This window comes from Rhipicephalus microplus, chromosome X, assembly GCF_043290135.1.
Source record: "Rhipicephalus microplus isolate Deutch F79 chromosome X, USDA_Rmic, whole genome shotgun sequence".
Taxonomy (NCBI): domain Eukaryota; kingdom Metazoa; phylum Arthropoda; class Arachnida; order Ixodida; family Ixodidae; genus Rhipicephalus; species Rhipicephalus microplus.
Window position 1 is genome coordinate 170,853,479 of NC_134710.1, and position 19,500 is coordinate 170,872,978.

At 44.7% G+C, this 19,500-nt stretch overlaps 1 protein-coding gene across 1 annotated transcript in view; it reads left to right on the plus strand.

Annotated features, from left to right (window-relative positions):
* LOC119176948 (MAM and LDL-receptor class A domain-containing protein 2) overlaps positions 1 to 19,500 on the plus strand; it is a 79,220-nt gene that overhangs the window by 20,681 nt on the left and 39,039 nt on the right. Inside the window, exons 6-13 of the mRNA XM_075878196.1 lie at positions 2,631 to 2,828; positions 3,550 to 3,644; positions 5,758 to 5,851; positions 7,131 to 7,286; positions 9,964 to 10,102; positions 13,284 to 13,395; positions 15,245 to 15,332; positions 17,373 to 17,525. Of these exons, the coding sequence (XP_075734311.1) occupies positions 2,631 to 2,828; positions 3,550 to 3,644; positions 5,758 to 5,851; positions 7,131 to 7,286; positions 9,964 to 10,102; positions 13,284 to 13,395; positions 15,245 to 15,332; positions 17,373 to 17,525 (1,035 nt within the window). The remainder of the gene's footprint in view (positions 1 to 2,630; positions 2,829 to 3,549; positions 3,645 to 5,757; positions 5,852 to 7,130; positions 7,287 to 9,963; positions 10,103 to 13,283; positions 13,396 to 15,244; positions 15,333 to 17,372; positions 17,526 to 19,500) is intronic.

Sequence of the window (19,500 nt, forward strand, 5' to 3'; positions counted from 1 at the left end):
CAAGTACAGTAGTCAGTTCTCTCGTCTAGAGCTACGACGCGTCATGCTCGGAATCATACGAGTGACATCTACACTAGTAAATATGCCACATGTGAGCATGTCGGTGCTAACGTTGCACTTCCCTTGCATTTTATGTCCTGGCTTACCAGCGCGGATGCAACAACCACTTTTGCCGTCGAAAGCGCTTTCAACGGTTAAGTAAAAAAAAACGCAATGAGCTGTTCTCGGTCTGATGTGCTAACAAAAACCAAAAAAGAATTTCATAGCATTAAAGGCTCTAATTCAAGTGATTGCACCATTCTTCTTTTGGAGGGGGGGGGGGGGCACTTCACAGTTTATGGCACCCATCATGACCAAAACACGTAGTTATCATGGCCACGGCGATAAATAAAGACGGAAACTGTAGGCGTCAGAAACCGCGTCGGAAACCGCGGTGTCAACGATGTGCAGGCACATCTTTGACTCCGCGCACGCTCAGGAGTGGCCCGTTTCTAACTGCAGACATCGCTTATTCTGTTTCGAGTGCGAGACTCCATCGTCCTAGATAAATGTGTTGAACATTGTACATTATAGTACCGGGTATTTTAAAAAAGTTGTTTCAATCATCAGGAAAATCAGGGAAAAGCGATATTTGTTCAATGACTTCACAATTGCTTCTGTAGCCGCCGGCATCTTAAGATGGTGGCTACATGCGTCATTTGGAATAATAGGTAACAAAGCTAAATAATTGACCTTTTAGTTAGTGGGCTTAGCTGGTTATGCTCAAGGCAAAATTGAAGTACTTTGTGCGAAGAACCTATTGACATTTTCAAATATCGGCCTTTAGAAGCACTTGCAGAGTAATGAGATTCCCCCAAATTGGGCGGCGAGACTGAAACCGAGACATGGATTAGCGCAACTGTCATATGCTTCTGAGACGTCCATAATGAGTCAGCGCCATTATATCAACCACCAAACAACTTGATTGTGAGGGGTTGCGGGGGCTGCGCTTGTAATAATAGCACGCATGACGCACATATGTTAATGAACGCGGAATAACTACCCATATGTAATCGTTGGCTTTAATGGTGACGTGATTGTGGTCGTCTAGTTGAGGTGCTCATCGGTGCTTCGGTTTCGCCGCTGAGTTTGGTTGAATTTCAGTGCGCATAATGACCACTAGAGGCCACTATTAGTGACGAAACACCTTATAGGGTCTCGGCTTGTCCGTTGTGCGTTGTCCTTTGTCCGGCACAGGTAGGTACCGACTGTACGCCATTAGAATGACGATGAAGAATAAGCGCGTTTGTATGATACTTGAAGACAATGACGCTGCCATCACGGCACAGTGCATGCAAGGTACCCACTATATATGTCATGACGATGACAAAGATGCTGATAACGATGAAGATTAAGCGCGTAGCAGACCACGCGTTCTTTTAGAGCCGAAGCTCCTCAAAGTCGAGGCTTGTCCTTGGCGACATTGGCATGTCCCGTAGCCATGGTGAAGATGATGATGATGACGATGAAGATGATGACGATCATGATCACGGACGACTCCTTGTGCAGTATATGACGTCTCAATATGCTCCACGATGCATTTCGCATGACTGCAAACAACCAGCAAGAACCAAGGAAACATGGACAGGCCTCGTCTTTGGCAAGTCATGCTAGATCTGATACAACAAGGCAATAAAGTGAGGGCAAAATTAAATTCACAACTCAAGCAAATATACCATTTATGACCAGTAGACATTGTATATAACTGTACACCGCTTTGTCACTCGTTTACGTGCGTGAGTGGTCAATGCTAATGGCTGATTTAAGGTAACACCAAATGATGCCATTGCTTCACCCACTCATCATCATTTACTTCGTGGATATGCCATCTTTTCTGTCCAAGAATAATTTTAAAAAAAACTTTTGTTGGGCGAAACGAGAAATTACTCTCTTCTCTTGGGTTTAAATATTTCCTTTTTCTAAGCTACCCGATTCTTGCCAATCTCCCAGGGAGAGTATGAGCCAGACGTTTAGGATCTACATCTACACCTACATTCTCTTTCTGCTATCATGGCACAGCACAAGCAAATTACCCATTATACGTCGTGACAATGACGAAGGCGCTGATAACTTGTAGTCTTATTTTAATTTATTACATATTATTCCCATTTCAGTTTTTTATTTAGTTTTTTTATCACCAAACATTCTTCGAAAAACCATTTACATTTTCAACTACACATTCTTGGTCAAATCCACAAAGTGGGTACGTGCCATAGGCTTGAAGTAAAAACAAACAAACAAACGATGAAGAATAAGGGCGTTCTAGACTACACATTTCCTTTCTGTCATGGATGGAAATGATCATAAACGCACTCTCGCCCGTGAAAGGCAGAGCGGCAACGCCAACAAGCTGCTACTTCAGAGCCACGACCAAGGCATGCTGTGGCTCAATTTCTACGCAGACAGCAAGCTAGGCCGGAGGTGAAAGCTCGGGAAACAGCGGCGAAACAGCAACTTTTACACCCAGAGTTGCTGCACCCACTTCGTCGCACTTTTCTTTCTGTAGCGTGGGAGTCGTAGTGTGGCACAATTCACATCACTCGTGTTTTTTTTTTTATTTGTCACTCTTTTTCATACTGGTCTTTCCGCAGGTGGCTACGTCAGCCTGCTGGTGCCGGCAAACACCGTAGCCTCGGGAATGCTCACGTCCCCAACACTCAGCGCGTCTCCAGATGAACGCAGTCGCTGCATCAGGTTTTTCTACTTTGCGCCAGTGCCGAACTCGCACAGTGGACTCGAGCTATTACTGAGCACGGGCTCCACTTCGGCTAGCGACGAGCAAGGTTCTGGTTAGTGCAGATGCATTTGGCTGCTTCGCGCTATATGCTACTAAGTTTCCGTTCTGGTGTTCGGACGCCGGTATACTGTTTCGACGCCTCAAAAGTGCAGTATCACGGCAGCTGGATCAGCACTATTCTGATTCAAAGAAATATAATGTGGCTGAAAATTGTCTGGCGTAAAAGTGTTCCCTTTGACAAGGTTCAAGGGATGAGGTTCAAGGGATGACACTCATCCCTTGAACCTTGTCAAAGGCTCTGGGGTGTCGGCTACGATTATCTCATAAGCGGAGCCTGAATGCCAGCGGAAGTCGATTTCGTGAATCCGGGAAATCATGAGGTGAGCGCCGAGCACGGCTTCACAATACGCATATTATATACCATGCACTTTGAGAAGGTCTTGTCTGGAGATCAGGTGCGTTTTTTGCCATGTAAAAAGTATTTCAACACTCCTTTAAAGCAAGGTTCATTTACGGTTGGACTGCTGTTTTTGCTCGCATCAGAAGTCGTTAATCATGCTTATGGTTATTCGTGAATCACCCAGACTTCTACGACGAAAATTTGGCCACATTGGTGGTCACAGCATTTTGAGAAGCGCATTCTCGGAACTTCTTTTTAAGGTATACTGGTATGGTAAGAGAGGGCCGTGTTGAAGGTGTCGGTTGTGTCGTTCACTCTGTTGCAAGTTTCACAGGCATATATATACAATATGTTGACCTTGTGGCCACCGCAGACAGGAGATGGCTCTGGGGTGTCGGCTACAGTTCTCTCATAAGCGGAGCCTGGATGCCAGCGGAAGTCGATTTCGTGGCTCCAGGAAATCATGAGGTGAGCGCCGAGCACGGCTTCGCAATACGCATACGTTACCTTGTGTTCCGTTTGACCTTTAACCAGGAAGTTGAGTATCGCACGGGGTACCACGAAGGGATATTTGTGTGCATTTATGCACTCCTCCTGTTTATAATGTCATGTGTTTGTGCCTGGATGAGCCCGAATCTATATGATAGATGAGCCACACGAAAAACTCTAAACAGACACTGCGCAAATCTATTACCATTATGCAAGCACTAACCATGCATAGCAAAGATTGATTGATTGATTGATTGATATGTGGGGTTTAACGTCCCAAAAACACTATATGATTATGAGAAACGCCGTAGTGGAGGGCTCCGGAAATTTAGACCACCTGGGGTTCTTTAACGTGCACCCAAATCTGAGTACACGGGCCTACAACATTTCCGCCTCCATCGGAAATGCAGCCGCCGCAGCCGGGATTCGAACCCGCGCCCTGCATGCATAGCAAAGAAATAGGCAAACTTGATCCATATAGGCGTCTGCATAAAACCTAGCGCATGAGTCTTGGTATCATTGTTCGTGAGATAACCTGGTGTGCTAACTCATTTAAATGTACTGCCTTTGTTGAACACCATAATTACCTATTGTTTTCTCTTGTCACGGGGACACTGTGTGTGTGTGTGTGTGTGTGTGTGTGTGTGTGTGTGTGTGTGTGTGTGTGTGTGTGTGTGTGTGTGTGTGTGTGTGTGTGTGTGTGTGTGTGTGTGTGTGTGTGTGTGTGTGTGTGTGTGTGCGTGTGTGTGTGCGTGTGTGTGTGTGTGTGCGTGTGCGTGTGTGCGTGTGCGTGTGCGTGTGTGCGCGCGTGTGTGTGTGTGTGTTTCGTATATGGTATGTATATATTTTACTCTAATAGTGCTTAGAACTGCTACGTCGCTACTGTTTCAGCGGTCATTGCTTTTCAGTGCATGTTGTATTAGTTGTGCCATGCACAAGGATGGATATCAAGCAATCAGCCATGGCGGCTGCGCTATGAATGTAGTGTAATGTTAAATTTGAGAAACACACGCGTGTTCTTTAAAGTAAAGTGGCCATTGAGCCTTTTTGTTTTGTTTAAGACACTGCAGAACACTTCGGTTTTTTTTTTTTGCTTGAACCTTCGCACAACGAATGATAGTATACAGCACACAAAGAACATAGCTTAAAATTCTTACCTCAAAAAATACAGAGACAAAAGGAAGAGACGTAGAAAAAATGAGCGATCGTGTTGTTTACGTCTCTTCCTTTTGTATCCGTATTTGTTGCGCTAAAAATTCAAAGTTATGCATCTTTAACAACCCGTCAAACTCACCGCACTCATCACACAAAGAACGCTTCGCGTGCCCGGTAACGTCTTTGTCCAGGTCGTCTAAGGCAAACTCTTTCCGCCAACGACGTCATCGTAAGCAAAATGCCTTTTTTTTTCCTCCGATAGACTCGATTTTCGTGAACCTTCTACAAAAATCCCGTTTGACAGAACTAGGGATGTCGAGGATCTACGTCCAACTGTTTGTATGCGTTAGCCTGTTCATGCCGTATATTAAGAAGCGTATTGAGAACAGTTTATTATTGACGAACATAAATAACTCTATGTACGCTTCTTTATATGCAAAGTATCAATTTGGATACTTGAAGTGCTATACGCTTTTTTACAGAAACGTATTGCACATATCTTGTACAGATCTTTAATGTCATCTACATCAGTGGTCGATACAATATGTGCCAAGTGTGCTGTCAAACAAACGTGACATCAATCAGTAACACTATCAGCTAGTAGTTCGTATTGTGGTAACAAAAATTTGCTTTTGCTTACCGTGTATGTGCAACTATAAGGCTATTTTTAACTGCTTCTCTGTAATATCACGCTTTTCCGGGAGCTCGACTTACGCAATTTCACCAGCGTCTGCTGTTTCATAGGCAATAACACATATTATCCTTAAGTTCACGAAAACCCATCAAAATAAAGGCAGGAGCATATGATACTTCACGTGTTTTTGATTTCCATGGCGCTTCCTAGTGAGACCAAGATAATTGTGCACGTGCTCTATGCTGTTTCATTACTTGGTCGTAGTATACGCTAACAATTGAATTTTTTTGTTCTAAATTGCAGCTTCACTTTCGTTGCTACGTCGAACTTCCTCGAAACAGCTCGTGGTATTGTGCATTGGACGACGTCGAAGTTCACGCATGCACCGACAAGAAAGGTTAGAGCATTAGCGGCTCCTTGTTGAGCGCTTAAAGCCGCTTAGTTTATAATACATTGCTTTGCTTCAGTTACAAACCTAAGCTCGTCTATATTTAGTTTTGTCCTAAGTCCAAGCTTAGTAGTTCACACACCAGCACAATTAGCACGCTAATACTGTTATACACTCCGACCAAGTGCATTCAAAGTGGCATTCATTTCTCGACAAACTGCACGATAGAGGGACTTATTCATGTTTAAACATTTGCACCTTATAATGTGAGGTTGCTGGCACATAGCGAAACATTTAGCGATAAATATCTCTGCGGACAAGAAAACCTTATAGAAAAAGTGAACCAAATGGACAAACTGACGTCCAGAAGTGTCCAGTTCATCCCTTCGCAAAAGACCACAATATGAAGCAAAGTTCGTGAAAGTGAGAATGATTAGTGGCCCTTTCTTTAGCGCGAAGGTACCGAAAGAAGGCATATCGGTTTCCTCTATAACGTCGTGCTAGAGAAAAATCTGGGAGATGATCTTGTCTCGCATAAGTACAAGCACTATAAAACCTAATATTACGGTAGCTACTAAACTTTAAACTATATTCATTCTCCACCTATCGTCTTCCCAAATACATGTGTCCACCAAGCACCCTTAAGGGCGCTTGGTGGACACAGGAATGACGTCGGTCACCTATCAATAGCTTTTGAAGCAATGTTAGTGAACTGAACAATCTTTAGAGAATTTACCATGATGCATATGTGTCAATGTTTGAAATATGTATGTAGTATTCACAGCTGCCCTTGCACAACCGACATGTGCTAGCTTTTTATGTCGATCATGCAATTAGTCATTTGAGAGTTTCTTACAACACCTCAATTGTTTTTATAGGACCCCATGAACGTTTGATACTGTTACGCACAAAATTATTAATGATCCTTGCCAGCGTCTTTGGTCTGTATAATGAAAATCATCTAGTGCACCTAGTACACTAAAAGTACAGACGTTGCTTTGCATTACTGGTTTTAAACGAAAAAGGCTATCAGCGTAGTTATCAAGCCTCTATATGGCGCGGCCTCTTCGTGGCAAGCTTTTCGCCCATTTTGTTTCAATATTTCCGCGCACGTAGCAAGTTTGTGCTATCAGAGTTTGTGGTAGTTAATTGCTATGTAAAAAGTTTGTATAAGACAACCACTGAATCACTATTTTATGAAAAAAAATTACAAGAACACTGTGGCTAACTGGCAGTGCACAGCTGCGCGCTAGCTGCCAGCATCAAACGCGAACTACTCTAACCGCAGGGAAGGAACTAAGTTGCAACTTCGATGGTGGTCACCTCTGCAACTGGACAAGTGCTCCAGAGCCTTCGGGCGCTACTGGCTACTGGAGATTGAGCCACCTCCGCTGGGGAGAGCCGCACATTCCCGACCGAGACCACACCCACGGCACATCAGAGGGTACGAAGCGTTAACACTCTCCCCATTCATGTATTTTCCATATACTGCTGCGGCAGTAATATTTCGATGGAGGCGAAGTGCTGTAGGACCACGTACTGTGCGATGTAAGTTCATGTTGAAGAGCATGGTCGAAATTTCCGGAGCGCCCACTATGGCGTGCCTCATTATCATATTATTGCTTTGGGACGTAAAATCCTAGCAATTATTATTATTATTTTCCGTGGGTCCCTCCATGTGATGTGAGCGAAATACCGTGTTGTTCAGTTCGGACTTCTGTGCAGCCGTCAGCATATATGTGTCGCGGGAACGGTGCGCTCTGCTATTCGCTGAATTCGTTCCGCTGAACCGGTGAATCACCCGATTCTAGACATGCTTCTTCTGTTACTCATGGACATGCGCTAGAATACAGGTAAGCTTTCGCATCCAGCCTTTTTTTTTTTTTGCATCGTGTAGGTCAAGGTTATTAGCCTATATACCACGTCGGCGGCTTACGCGACCCACACAACCAGCGGACAGTGCTTTATTGCATACGTGCCCTTCCAATAGGCGATGCGGCTGTCACTCTTACCGGAGCTGTGTTTTACGTTTAATACAATCAACAACGAAACGTTCGCGCGTCTGTCTCGTTTCCACGATGACAGATTTTGTTGGCATCAACACAGTGAAGCGGCAGTTTTTTGTCGCCACGTATATTTGAGCCTTTGGTGGTGCGCCTTCGACGCTATTTTAGCATCGTCATTATACGGCCAGTGTCATGGCCGTCTGCTACAGACGTTAGCAAACCACCCCGATTACTTGCGCGCTAAACTGTATAATGTAGTGTCTTATACCGGCGGAAACAGGCAAAGTTTTTGTGGGGATTGATGCATCATGAAAATGTATTTCAAGAGAAAAAAAAGGTTAATGGAACACGAGTTTCAAACGTTGTTGAAATTTCGAGCACGATACTTTGGCGTGGCACAAGCGAAACCCAAACGGAGCTCGAGCCTATTATAAAAATGACCGCAGTTTTCCGAGTGGGAACACTGGTTAGCATGCGGAGCATATATGTTGAACTGCGATAAATGTGGTTTGTAATTTGCGACATGCGTGTGTGTTATGAGTGAACATGAGTGAGCACTCACGCACGTATGCTGCGAAAGACGATGTTTATTGATAAGACGCTTTGGGTATTTTGAGCAAGATGGCTTTATGGTCCGTAAAGTGAAGGGTGAGTGGGTCTGGTTGCAGCGGTCGAAGGTCGAAATTTGCAAAGACGTGGTCGATGCACGTCCCGCGAACCGTGGTCAGATTATGCTTGCCGTGGTGCGTTGCTCGTTTCAGCGGGTGCCCCGACTCCATGTAGTCGACCACACAATCGTCCTTGATGACGTCGACGTCGAAGTCGCCAATTATCACGAAGGGTCGTCGTTGCGGTCGTTGTTTCAGGTATTCTTCCACGGCTTCGTCGACGTACTTTCTCCACGGCGGCATACATTTTCACCAGCGACATCGGACGTGGAGCGACCGCACAAACCAATCGACGAAGGGCGGTGCACCCCGACACTCGTTTATTTATAGCGAGTGCCAGCCCCGGCCTGCGCATGCGCGCGTTAGCATGCAGCTGGCGCACGTAAAACTAAAGGTCGCGCGGCGCGCGGAGGGGAGAAGCGAGCGCATCGCGCGCTGTGTTGAGAGGAAGAAGGGATTCACAGATGGCTGGCGGAGAATGAGGGGAGGCTGCGGACGGTGACGGCGCAAGACTAGCCCCTAGTATAACATGTTCCGCATTTAAAAGTATTCACCTGCCGTCCGATGCCCGGATAGTGTTCGCGGCTGCAGTAGGCAAGATCCGCGAATGAAGCTAGTCCCTGGGCGCTCGATGAAGCGTGCTGCCCTGACTGATTCGTTAGTGCGTACGTGGTGCAGATGCCACCTAGTCAAAACAGCGGTGATTATTGCAAATCATTATCAACGCAAAAAGTTGGTGCTAGGCAAACCAATCCCCGGCTCTAAAAAACATGCTCTCTTGGGCTGCTAGTGGGGGAGCAGCTGGAATAACAAATTCTTGCGCTTGCATTGAACGAGTAATTTGTACAATTACACCATAGCCATGATGTTCTAGATCACATGCCTAAGTTCATGCAGCCGTGTTGCCATCGTCTTCTAACAGAATTCCGCTTTACTGGGCGCCAAACAGAGATGACTGCGCAATCTTTAATGGGGATTAGTGCCTTTCCTTTCATCTCTGAGAATGGGAGCTAAGGAAGACCTATCCGGCCACTACGTTACTACTTACGTCTCTGCTTACAACTCATTTAGTGTTCACACTGTACCCACTATATTATAATTATTTATTCAGTTTCTTGTCCATTCTTGCCTATTTTCAAGTTATGCTGTTATTCACCATTGCTTTTTTCTAGACTTGGAGTGACCCGTGGCACAAAATTTTCAAAGAATTTTGGGCATTCGCTTCTGGCCTCAAGCAAGTGAAAAATGGTCTTATTTCACTCACATCTACTCACCAGTGGCGCCAGGTCGAGCATGAAAGTTCTGCGTAAAATGAGCCTGTATTCGAATTGGTCGCAGGCGGTAAACATGTATCCTGGGTCGTCTACTACTCGACCTTACTTGTAAAAAACGATGAACTTATAAAAAACAGAAGATGAGAAGAATGTCGTATTTCTATCTATTCCAGGAGGCTTCACGTACGCCGAAAACAAGCATACCGACTCCGTCATGAAGGCGGTGCTTACCAGTTCCACGTGGGACGCCAGCTGGGTGGGAAGTGCATGCCTTACGTTTTGGCACTTTGCTGTCTTCAACCAGCCTGGAAGGTGCTTAAAGTTGTCTTCGTCATCTAGATTTTACATTTCTCTTTATTTGCTCAAGCTCTTTTGGTCAAAGTGCTCTGTGTTGCCGCTACAGGCGCCGTTGCCACCTGCTCTTACTGAAATTGTGAATCGCGAATGCGGTGCCCTAGAGACGGATGTCGCCACTTACTTGTTTTTTTTTTTTTGAGTAAAATATTACGGTACCCCTGCCATTTTAGTTCAGCGAAAATAAGCTGTCGCTGAGCTTACAAGTTACTGGGTGAAGGTTGTTGTATACATCGATGTACTAAATCTACAACATATCTCATGCGGACAAGTGCCTAAATTGTTTATGGCGCTTGTTTGGCACATCGGAGCTTGCACTTCAAGCTTTATTTCGTAAATAATTATTGAAGACATCAATAGGCATGTTATTAAAAAACAAATAGAAAATACAAGCTACAATCGAGAGCGAGTGCCACGTCATGCCAACAGGCAAAAACGAGTGTACCACACTTGCCGCAATGGTTACTGGCGGCACTGACTGACGCTCCCACATTTAAAGGCACATATATACCCTATGAAGGCGACGGAGAGATGACCACCCCGTCGCTCAGTTGATCAAGCATTGGAGGCTTTATTCGAAGGTGGTAGGTTCGGTCCCAGCTAGCGGCACGCTATCTTTCCGTCCACTTTTCTTTCTCCACATTTATATTATAATTATTACTCATACCATCCCCTCTTCTTTCCTTGGCATTAATATCTGATAGTTATTATTAATTTCTGTCTAAAGAAAAAAACGAGCCTTTAAATTTACGCTTCGTTCCATCAACCGGAAAGTGACATTTGACATTAAGGTATACATCCAGCGCAGAGCCTGTAAGAAACAGCGTTACGTCCATTATAACGCTTCATCAAGACACACTTGTGTCATAAAACTGTTACTATTTCACATAAATAATGTCATCTACCCTCTAATCTGGCTATCAATGCTGTTAAGTGCAGCTTTTCTGAAGCGTATTCATAGCACGGGCTTTGCGGATTATCCTACTTTATATATATTTGCAGCTGAATGATTGCCAGGGGTTTCAGACTGGTTTTCTTGCGGTGCACCAGCCGAACAGACCGCATGTGACAAACTGGTCAATGAACGCATTCTGTGCATGTGTTTCTGTAATGTATGAACTTCTCTCCACCGATCTTCCAGACTCCTATCTTCATCCCAATTACAGAGGAGGCGACCGAGTTCAGCTTTACACCTCTTCAGTTTTTCTTTATGACTTGACTCGCTATCTCCGAAAGCTCGTTAAGTGCCTTTGTATCACGGTAACGTCATCATACTTGTAGGTTTAACCCACCGCTGATGTGTTCTGCGTGTGAGAAATATTCAACTGCGTTATATGGCCAACATATGGAAGGAATCTTGAAGGGGATTGCTGGTTAGCAGGGGTTCCCCCATATTCTGTGGCGAAACGATGAAATGAAAGCATTAGGGTTAATTCATGTGCACTGGCGAATGGTCATTACGATTACTAGGTTCTGCAATATAAACATTGCCTTTGAAAGTGGCAATTTTGACTGGTCGTTTCAGACTCTATTGGCAGCGCGTCTCAGGTCGCATAGATAGGAAGTAAGATTCCCTGCTGATGTATTATGGCTGAAATGCCGATAAAGAAAATTTATCAAGCCCTATTTTGTCCATGTATTTTAATAATGCAGATACAGAGCAACCTTCCGGGACCCTAGTAGCTTATCCTATATGCTACAATTACCAGAACGTTCTACTGTGTGGTGACTTTCTTTTTCATGCATCGCGATAAAAAATATCGCTTTTCTGATGAGGTACCTATACACGATAAGATAGCTTTTCTGAGTATTAGTATTTGCATTAGTATTTAGCGGCATGCTGAGCAGCAGAAATGAGGTGCGCAATCGAGCTCAATCTTGGCGTAGTTTTCAACTTTCGTCACACTGCGTTAAAATGGTAAGCTTTGCAAATCAATTGGAGCTCACTCAGTCTCACTCAAAAAATACATTCTGCTTTGAGGACTAACTCGAACTCAGACTAACCCAGGTTTTCTTCAACTGGACTTACTCGGACTGCCGGACTTAGACTGGTTGTACTATTTCTCGACCGGATTCACTCGGACTCGAACTCACCGACATAATGCTCAGCTGGACGAACCCACGCTCAGACTCACAGATTCATCTGAGTCTGCAGACTCAGATGAATCTGTGAGTCTGAGCGGGGGCAGCTCGTCACGGTGATTCTGACGTCGTTTCGCGCTCAAGTGTTGCCGGCACTGCAGCACCCACCATACCCATCATGCGCCATGGTGGGCGTTTCCCACCATTCACCCACTACATTAATCCACTATAATGGTGGGTGGTGGTTTACACCATGCCCACCATTCGTTTTTTTCCGATAGGGTGAGTGAGCCTGAGTGAGTCGACTCGCGAGTTCGTAAACGCAAAATTAGTTGTTCTAATCTTGGTGTCAATGCTCTTTAACGCCAATACCTTACGGTATCAGTGCTCTAAATACGTCTTCATATATTGTACCTGTAAATACTAGTTATCAGTGGTTTCATACAGTAAGGGTATTTTTGTCACTTGTCAGTTATTGCACTTATTCCACCAAGTATGCATCAATCACCAAATGGCCCAGACTCCTACTTTTCTGAAATTGGTACACATTTTCGACAGAAAGTCGGCTCAACCTGTGTAACCGCAGAATGCCCCGTACCCGCAGAATGTCTGCATAGTTTGGTTACAGCAAGTAAATAGTAAAGAGTGCATTTTGCAATCCCAACATATGTGAAAAAATATCCAGTTGCATAATCATCATCGAAAGGTAAAATGCCACACGTACACATTCAGACGTACACGTAACCATCTCACAGCAAACCCGCCACTTACACAAGCCTCTCACACTACACAACCAACACTGACCAACCGATATTGACATGGTATCTTTACCCGCCATAAAGTGCCGGTGGCAGTATTGTTATGCTGCAAAAGTGAACACTATGCATTCACAGAATACGTGGAAACTTGTACAAAAACGTGCGAAACCCCATTTAGTCTGCAGACATCATCGGGAAGGATTTTCCGCCTATTTCTGCCTATTACTGTGTGCACGAATATCCCGAATGATTAGAAGAGCTATATTGTTCAGTGCATGTTTTACCGCTGTCTGTCACAGCTGCAACCTGACAGTATCGCCCCTGTCTGGAAAGCCCTGGTGGTCAAGCACGCACGAACTGGAGCGTGCATGGAAGCGGGAATTAATTCGAGTGTGGCTGCCACCTGACCAGGTATTATTGCGATAGCATTATGTGGACACTTTCGGCTAATTTTTGCCATCGCCATTATGTCCCGGATATGTATATGTACTTATATTGCAAAAGCGGCACAAAAAAAATCCAAAGCGACATATCAAGGATTTGAACCAGCGAACCCTCATTTCGCAGCCTGATGCCCTAGCCAACGCAGCCACGCGTCATGCTTGTGCCGGTGATGAACGGCTAGCTTTTCATATGCCCCATTTTCCGCTCGCGGTATACGCAGATATCGAAACATCTGAAGCTTATTTCTATCATCATCGCTTTTAAATTTTCTTCCAGATCGAAAATTGACCCAAAGACGCACTCGATAAAGTGATCCCATCTGTAGCACTAAAGATGTAGAAGAGAGAAAAAAAAAACACGGGGTCCGCTAATTACTGCCACACTTGGCGTGAGATGCCACCGCGTGGCAGTAATTGCAAAGGAGTCATTCCACGTGCTGCAGTTTAAAATTTAAAAAAAAAAGAAACCTAACAGCGTCGGCTTCCACATCGTGGACAGTTGCAATGCTTTCCTCCAACACAAACACGTAACAAGTATGACAGTTATTATTTACACTTGTTCTGAGTATACCTGTGCGTTCTTTTCGAGCATCCTTCTTGTGCTGCACAGGCGTGCTGAAAGTATCGAGCTGTTTGTCGTTGTTCGTGTGATATTCTAATAATTGCTATCGCGTTCATTGATTCGCCCTAGTGACGAAACTGACTTTTTTTTTGCATGTTGAGCGCTTTTTGCAGCAAACGTCAGAAGATTATAAGCGTTAGGGCAGCAAAACCTGAGACGTGACTGTACAGCTATTGCAAATGAGTTCTGCGAAAAGCTGCAAGGTGGTGCAAGGGTTAAGAAAGAGAAAAAAGACAACCACCCGTTTGTGGCACAAAGCCACAAGGACATTCGTACAGATTTCTCAGTAATTTGATTGATTGATTTGTGGGGTTTAACGTCCCAAAACCACTATATGATAATGAGAGACGCCGTAGTGGAGGGCTCCGGAAATTTAGACCACCTGGGGTTCTTTAACGTGCACCCAAATCTGAGCACACGGGCCTACAACATTTCCGCCTCCATCGGAAATGCAGCCGTCGCAGCCGGGATTCGATCCCGCGACTTGCGGGTCAGCAGACGAGTACCTTAGCCACTAGATTACCGCGGCGGGGCAGATTTCTCAGTAAGGAAAGCTTCTTAGCTGCCAAAAAAACCCCGGACCAGGACGAATTTTTCGGCAACTAATAAGCATTTGTTTGTGGAAAACCCGTAAGGATTTTTTTTTTTTTGTGGCTCCGTGCTACAAGTAGGTCGTTGTCTTCATTCTCTTTCATAACTGTACAACTACTCGCTTTTGATATTGAGGTCAGTTGCTACCCATATTTACGGGTGTCACAGAACGTACTTTTCAAATGAATTCGAAGCCGGTTGAAACATAAGCTGACTGGCTGTAAGCATTTATTCCGCTTCCTGGAGATATCAGTGCGCTGTGCAATCCTCAAGAAAATATGTCGTCTTCCATAACTAACTTCATTTTATTTTGCTTCTAAGAAGTTACCTTTATTTCTAAGCTTCTTACGAAGAACTCAAGAACACTAACCCAAAGAATCAAAGAATAAAGCAATTTCATTGAAGCAGCCAATGTTTTTACCTCACCCAAAAAACAAGAAAGAAACGCAACTAGTCATTGCTGTGTTGCTAATTGCGGTAACTAAAAAGTAACAGTATTTAAAGTGAAGCGCTACTTAGAAGCCGTAGTTCAGAAAAAAGGAGAGTTAACGTTTTGTTTGTTTTCTTTGACAGACGTCTATTATTCCATGATTTCTTTTTACAGAACCAGTTTAGATTGCAAGCTTCACTGAGGGACGCCTTGATTGCCGTGGACGACATCACACTGGCATTTGGTGCATGCCCTTCAGAACGTGAGTGTACAAAATTTTTATCGATTTTTTTGTTTTTTGGGTGCGAAGCGTCTTATGGCAGAGTTAAGTCCGGTGTGCAGCGTGACCACTCTTACTACGCATGCGCGTTCCCTCCCCCCTCTGTCCTCTCCTACGCTCTCCCTTCTTTCTCCCGAGTCACCGGCGAAGGCAACAAAAAGTTTCCGGAGCAGTGAGGCGTCGACACTTCCACTGCGCATGTGCATCTCCCTCTCTCTTCCCCCCTCCAACGCTCCCCGCAGACACGCATTCCACGTTTCCGTGAGACAGAGCGCGCCTGCTTTGTTCGCAGCTGATTGTCGGTATTGCGGCGTTCCACGTTTCTGTGATACAGAGCGCGGCGCCTGTACGGGATCACGTTTAATGGCTTAAACGTGTGCGTTGAGGGACCGGCTGTTCAGTCATTGTCACCGGCAGCGTTAGTCAGGTAGAGGTTCTTAAAGGTGGTCACCTAGCTAGCGCGACGTAGGCGAATTTTTGTGCGCGCCGTTCACCATCTCCCCGCTTCTGCGCATCCAGACATGGTTCCCTTTAACGGGAGATGGCCCCGCCGCGGTGGTCTAGTGGCTAAGGTACTCGGCTGCTGACCCGCAGGTCGCGGGTTCAAATCCCGGCTGCGGCGGCTGCATTTCCGATGGAGGCGGAAATGTCGAGGCCCGTGTGCTCAGATTTGGGTGCACGTTAAAGAACCCCAGGTGGTCAAAATTTCCGGAGCCCTCCACTACGGCGTCTCTCATAATCATATGGTGGTTTTGGGACGTTAAACCCCACAAATCAATCAATCAAATTTAACGGGAGATGGTTTAATTTTTTAGCTTCAATTTCACTCCTACACTCCGAAGTTGTCTGAAATGGTTATAACGCTTGTTATTTAACTGCTCTTCATTCATTTGTCAATATTCGCTTTTGTAATTGCGACACTACGACGAGCCTTTGCCTTTCGACGCAACACCCAATCGCGTGGATGTTAGCGTCTGCAACAAACAAAACGCAGACAAGCTTGTTTGGGGTGAATTTAGTGAACCGATATTCACAAAACGCACTCACACCACCACGGCTCAAGTTTTACAGTGTTACTGTGTGCATGCACACATGTATGACCAAGCGCCTCATCGGAATAACCATATGAGTTTAACTGATACCGCCCTTAATAGAATTGTAGCATAAGGACACCTGACATGTGCATGCACGAACAAGATGCGACGTTTTTATGTGAATTACACAGTTCACGCTTCCAATCCTGGTACTGGCCATGACATCTGCGCAGGATACAGATTTCTATTTTGGTAACGCCAATAGCACAATGAAATTACTTTTCCCTCGTCGTATTTGTTTTGTTTTCTACAAAGCCTCACCGTGACGCTACCTAATATTTGTGGATAAATACCTTTAAATATGACCACTTCTACCGATATACCTGCCCATATACTTCTCAATAACCTACTTCTATATACTCAGCTATTCTAGATGGAGATGCCCTGAGTGCTTATCGTGGAAGGAAAACTAGCTCACATTTATTAACACAGGCTTACGGGCGATCGAAAACAGAGCCAACAGCAACACAGCACAGCCGTATAAATCTTCTGACTGCTTTTCTTGTGCAGTGCCACCACGCGGCTTTGCTCTTGAGGCTTATAAACGTGCGTAGGCTCGTACAATTGTTCCTGACATTCTGTCACTTTGTACCATGCTCACAGTACTGTACACACACTCCTGCCCCCCTCACTTAGTCCATGTGAGGCGATTATTTTGCTTCAATACTGGTGCCAGATACAAACTTTTTTTGTTGTATTTTTGGCACCATTTATGTTTCAGCTGAGTTGACTGGCGGAACATGGGAGCGACCTTTGTGCTGCAGTGGACGTAGTCAGCCTGATGATGATAATGCTGATGATAATAGTGGTGGTGATGATGATGATGATGATGATGATGATGTTTCAGCCGCCTGCAGTGTCTTCTCGCGTCACGCATTCAACCACTGCTGCCTCTATGTATTCGACGGCTTTTTCTCCCGGTGTGCAGAAAGGGGTCTAAGCTGCGATTTTGAGCGAGGTCCCTGCACGTGGACGAACTCGATGAAGAAGGGAAGAACCTGGGCGTGGCTCTTGCGTGGCGGACAGCTCAACACTAGAGTCCCGCAGCCGTCCGTCGACCACACACTTTCCTCGGATAAAGGTATTCGCTTCAGAGTTGTGCATTTTCTTCGGTACTGATGCGCATTTATCTATTACTCTTCTAGCGCTATATACGTACCTGTGAAAATGCTTGTCCGCCATGACGGATCAGTAGTTACGGGGCTCGGCTGTTGGCCTGAAGGTCGTGGCTGTCGCACCTGGACGTGGCGGTCGCATTTCGATTGAGGCGAAATGGTAGAGGCCCTTGTACTGTGCCATGTTGGGGCACCATGGCACGTTGAAGAACACCAGATGGTCAAAATTTCCGGAGCCCACAATTACGGTGTTCTTCGTAATTATACCTTGGCTTTGGGTAATGTTGTTTTTATTGTGAAAATGTGGAAACATATAGCAAAAATTGTGCATTGCGTTCTACTTTTGTTTTACAGGGCGACGTCTCTCTCGAGAACATCCCCCTCCAACGCAAGCACAAACACGCAAATATTTATTTATTTATTTATTTATTCAGTTTTTTATTTATTTATTCATCTATTTATTCATTTATTTATTCATTTATTTGTATAAACGGCAGTTCGGATCCTCACAAGATGTACAGCCAGTTGTCGCAATTTCGCGACATAGCTAATCTAAGCTTGGAAATCGGCACTGGATCATTAAGTTGAGACAAATTAAGTCGGTTCTTGAGGCCATGTGTGAATGTCCAGTAGCATATGAGGGTGAATCATGTACATGTGTTGCTTCCGGAGCAGGGCTCATTGGTTTTATTTTGGAACGTGTTCTAGAAAAACCACTCAGGGCAAAAGAGAAAAAGGATGAATGAGAGGCCCAACGAGGCTGAAAACGAAAGCACCTGCATCCATTCACGAACGCTAATTGGCATACTATTTGCAGTGCGCGAAGTGCTTTAACAGATTTATTTATAAGATGCGACCCCTCTGGAAATTTATGTCAAGTGACGTACACTTTAAAAAGCGCTTTTATCAATCTTTCGCTCTGAACACCCTTGTTACTTTTTCTTAGAAAAATGGCGAATTTGACCAGCAAATGGCTTGGATCTTAACTCTGGTGGCCTATGTCGGTGTACATGTAGCTTTAATTGTTTCAGGTGTGAATTATGATGTGGTATGTGCAAAATCACAAACCACGTAACATATTTCTAAGAGACTGGACATTGCATATCATGCTGAGGCACTGAATATTGCACCTAATCCTAAGGGACTGAACATAACATGATTCTAAGGCACTGAATAACATCGTTTTAAAAAACGACTCCTGGTTATAGGTAGCAGACACCCACCGGAGCATTCTGGTAAAATTGCAGATTGCACTGCAAAGTGTGTGGCTTTTAAGGATAATTAAACACCGCCCATTGGAAACACTTATGACCCCATTGTAAAGTATTAAACACACTGGGATTCCACGTGGTGTAAAATGCGACACTGCACTTTTAACAGAATGTTCCAGTGGGTCTCTGCTACTTATACCTGAGAGTCGTTTTGATAAGTAGCTTTTTTTCATCAGATATTATTGTTTTCGCCTATTTTTCATTTAGTTACGACAGACCGCCACTGTCGCCAACGAGAAATTGCGGTACGTGCACATGTCCCCCGCCCCCTTAATGTACCCGAGTCCCGGCCATGTGCGGCTTCATTGGTCACAAAGTGGCCTGCACGAGCGGGATCATATTACGCATAGGTTTTCTTTTGCCTGAAACAACCACTCTCTTTAAAATTATCATTTCGACGCGTCTTTTCTCGTTGTTTCTAGCTCACGTATGTATTAAACTTATCAAGGCAAGCCATCCTGGCATGAGTGTCGCAGCTATGTCCCCTCGTTTGATCATAAAACTGTCGTTAAGCGATTGCGAAATACCGCTCCGTTGTTTCAATGGACATGAGAAAAGATACATCAGTATTTTTTCTGTAATTATAAACTTTGTTCTAATGTGCCATGTTTCAACTGTACGGTCACATGGTGTTTCATTTCAATGAAAACTCACGATATCCTCCACTTAA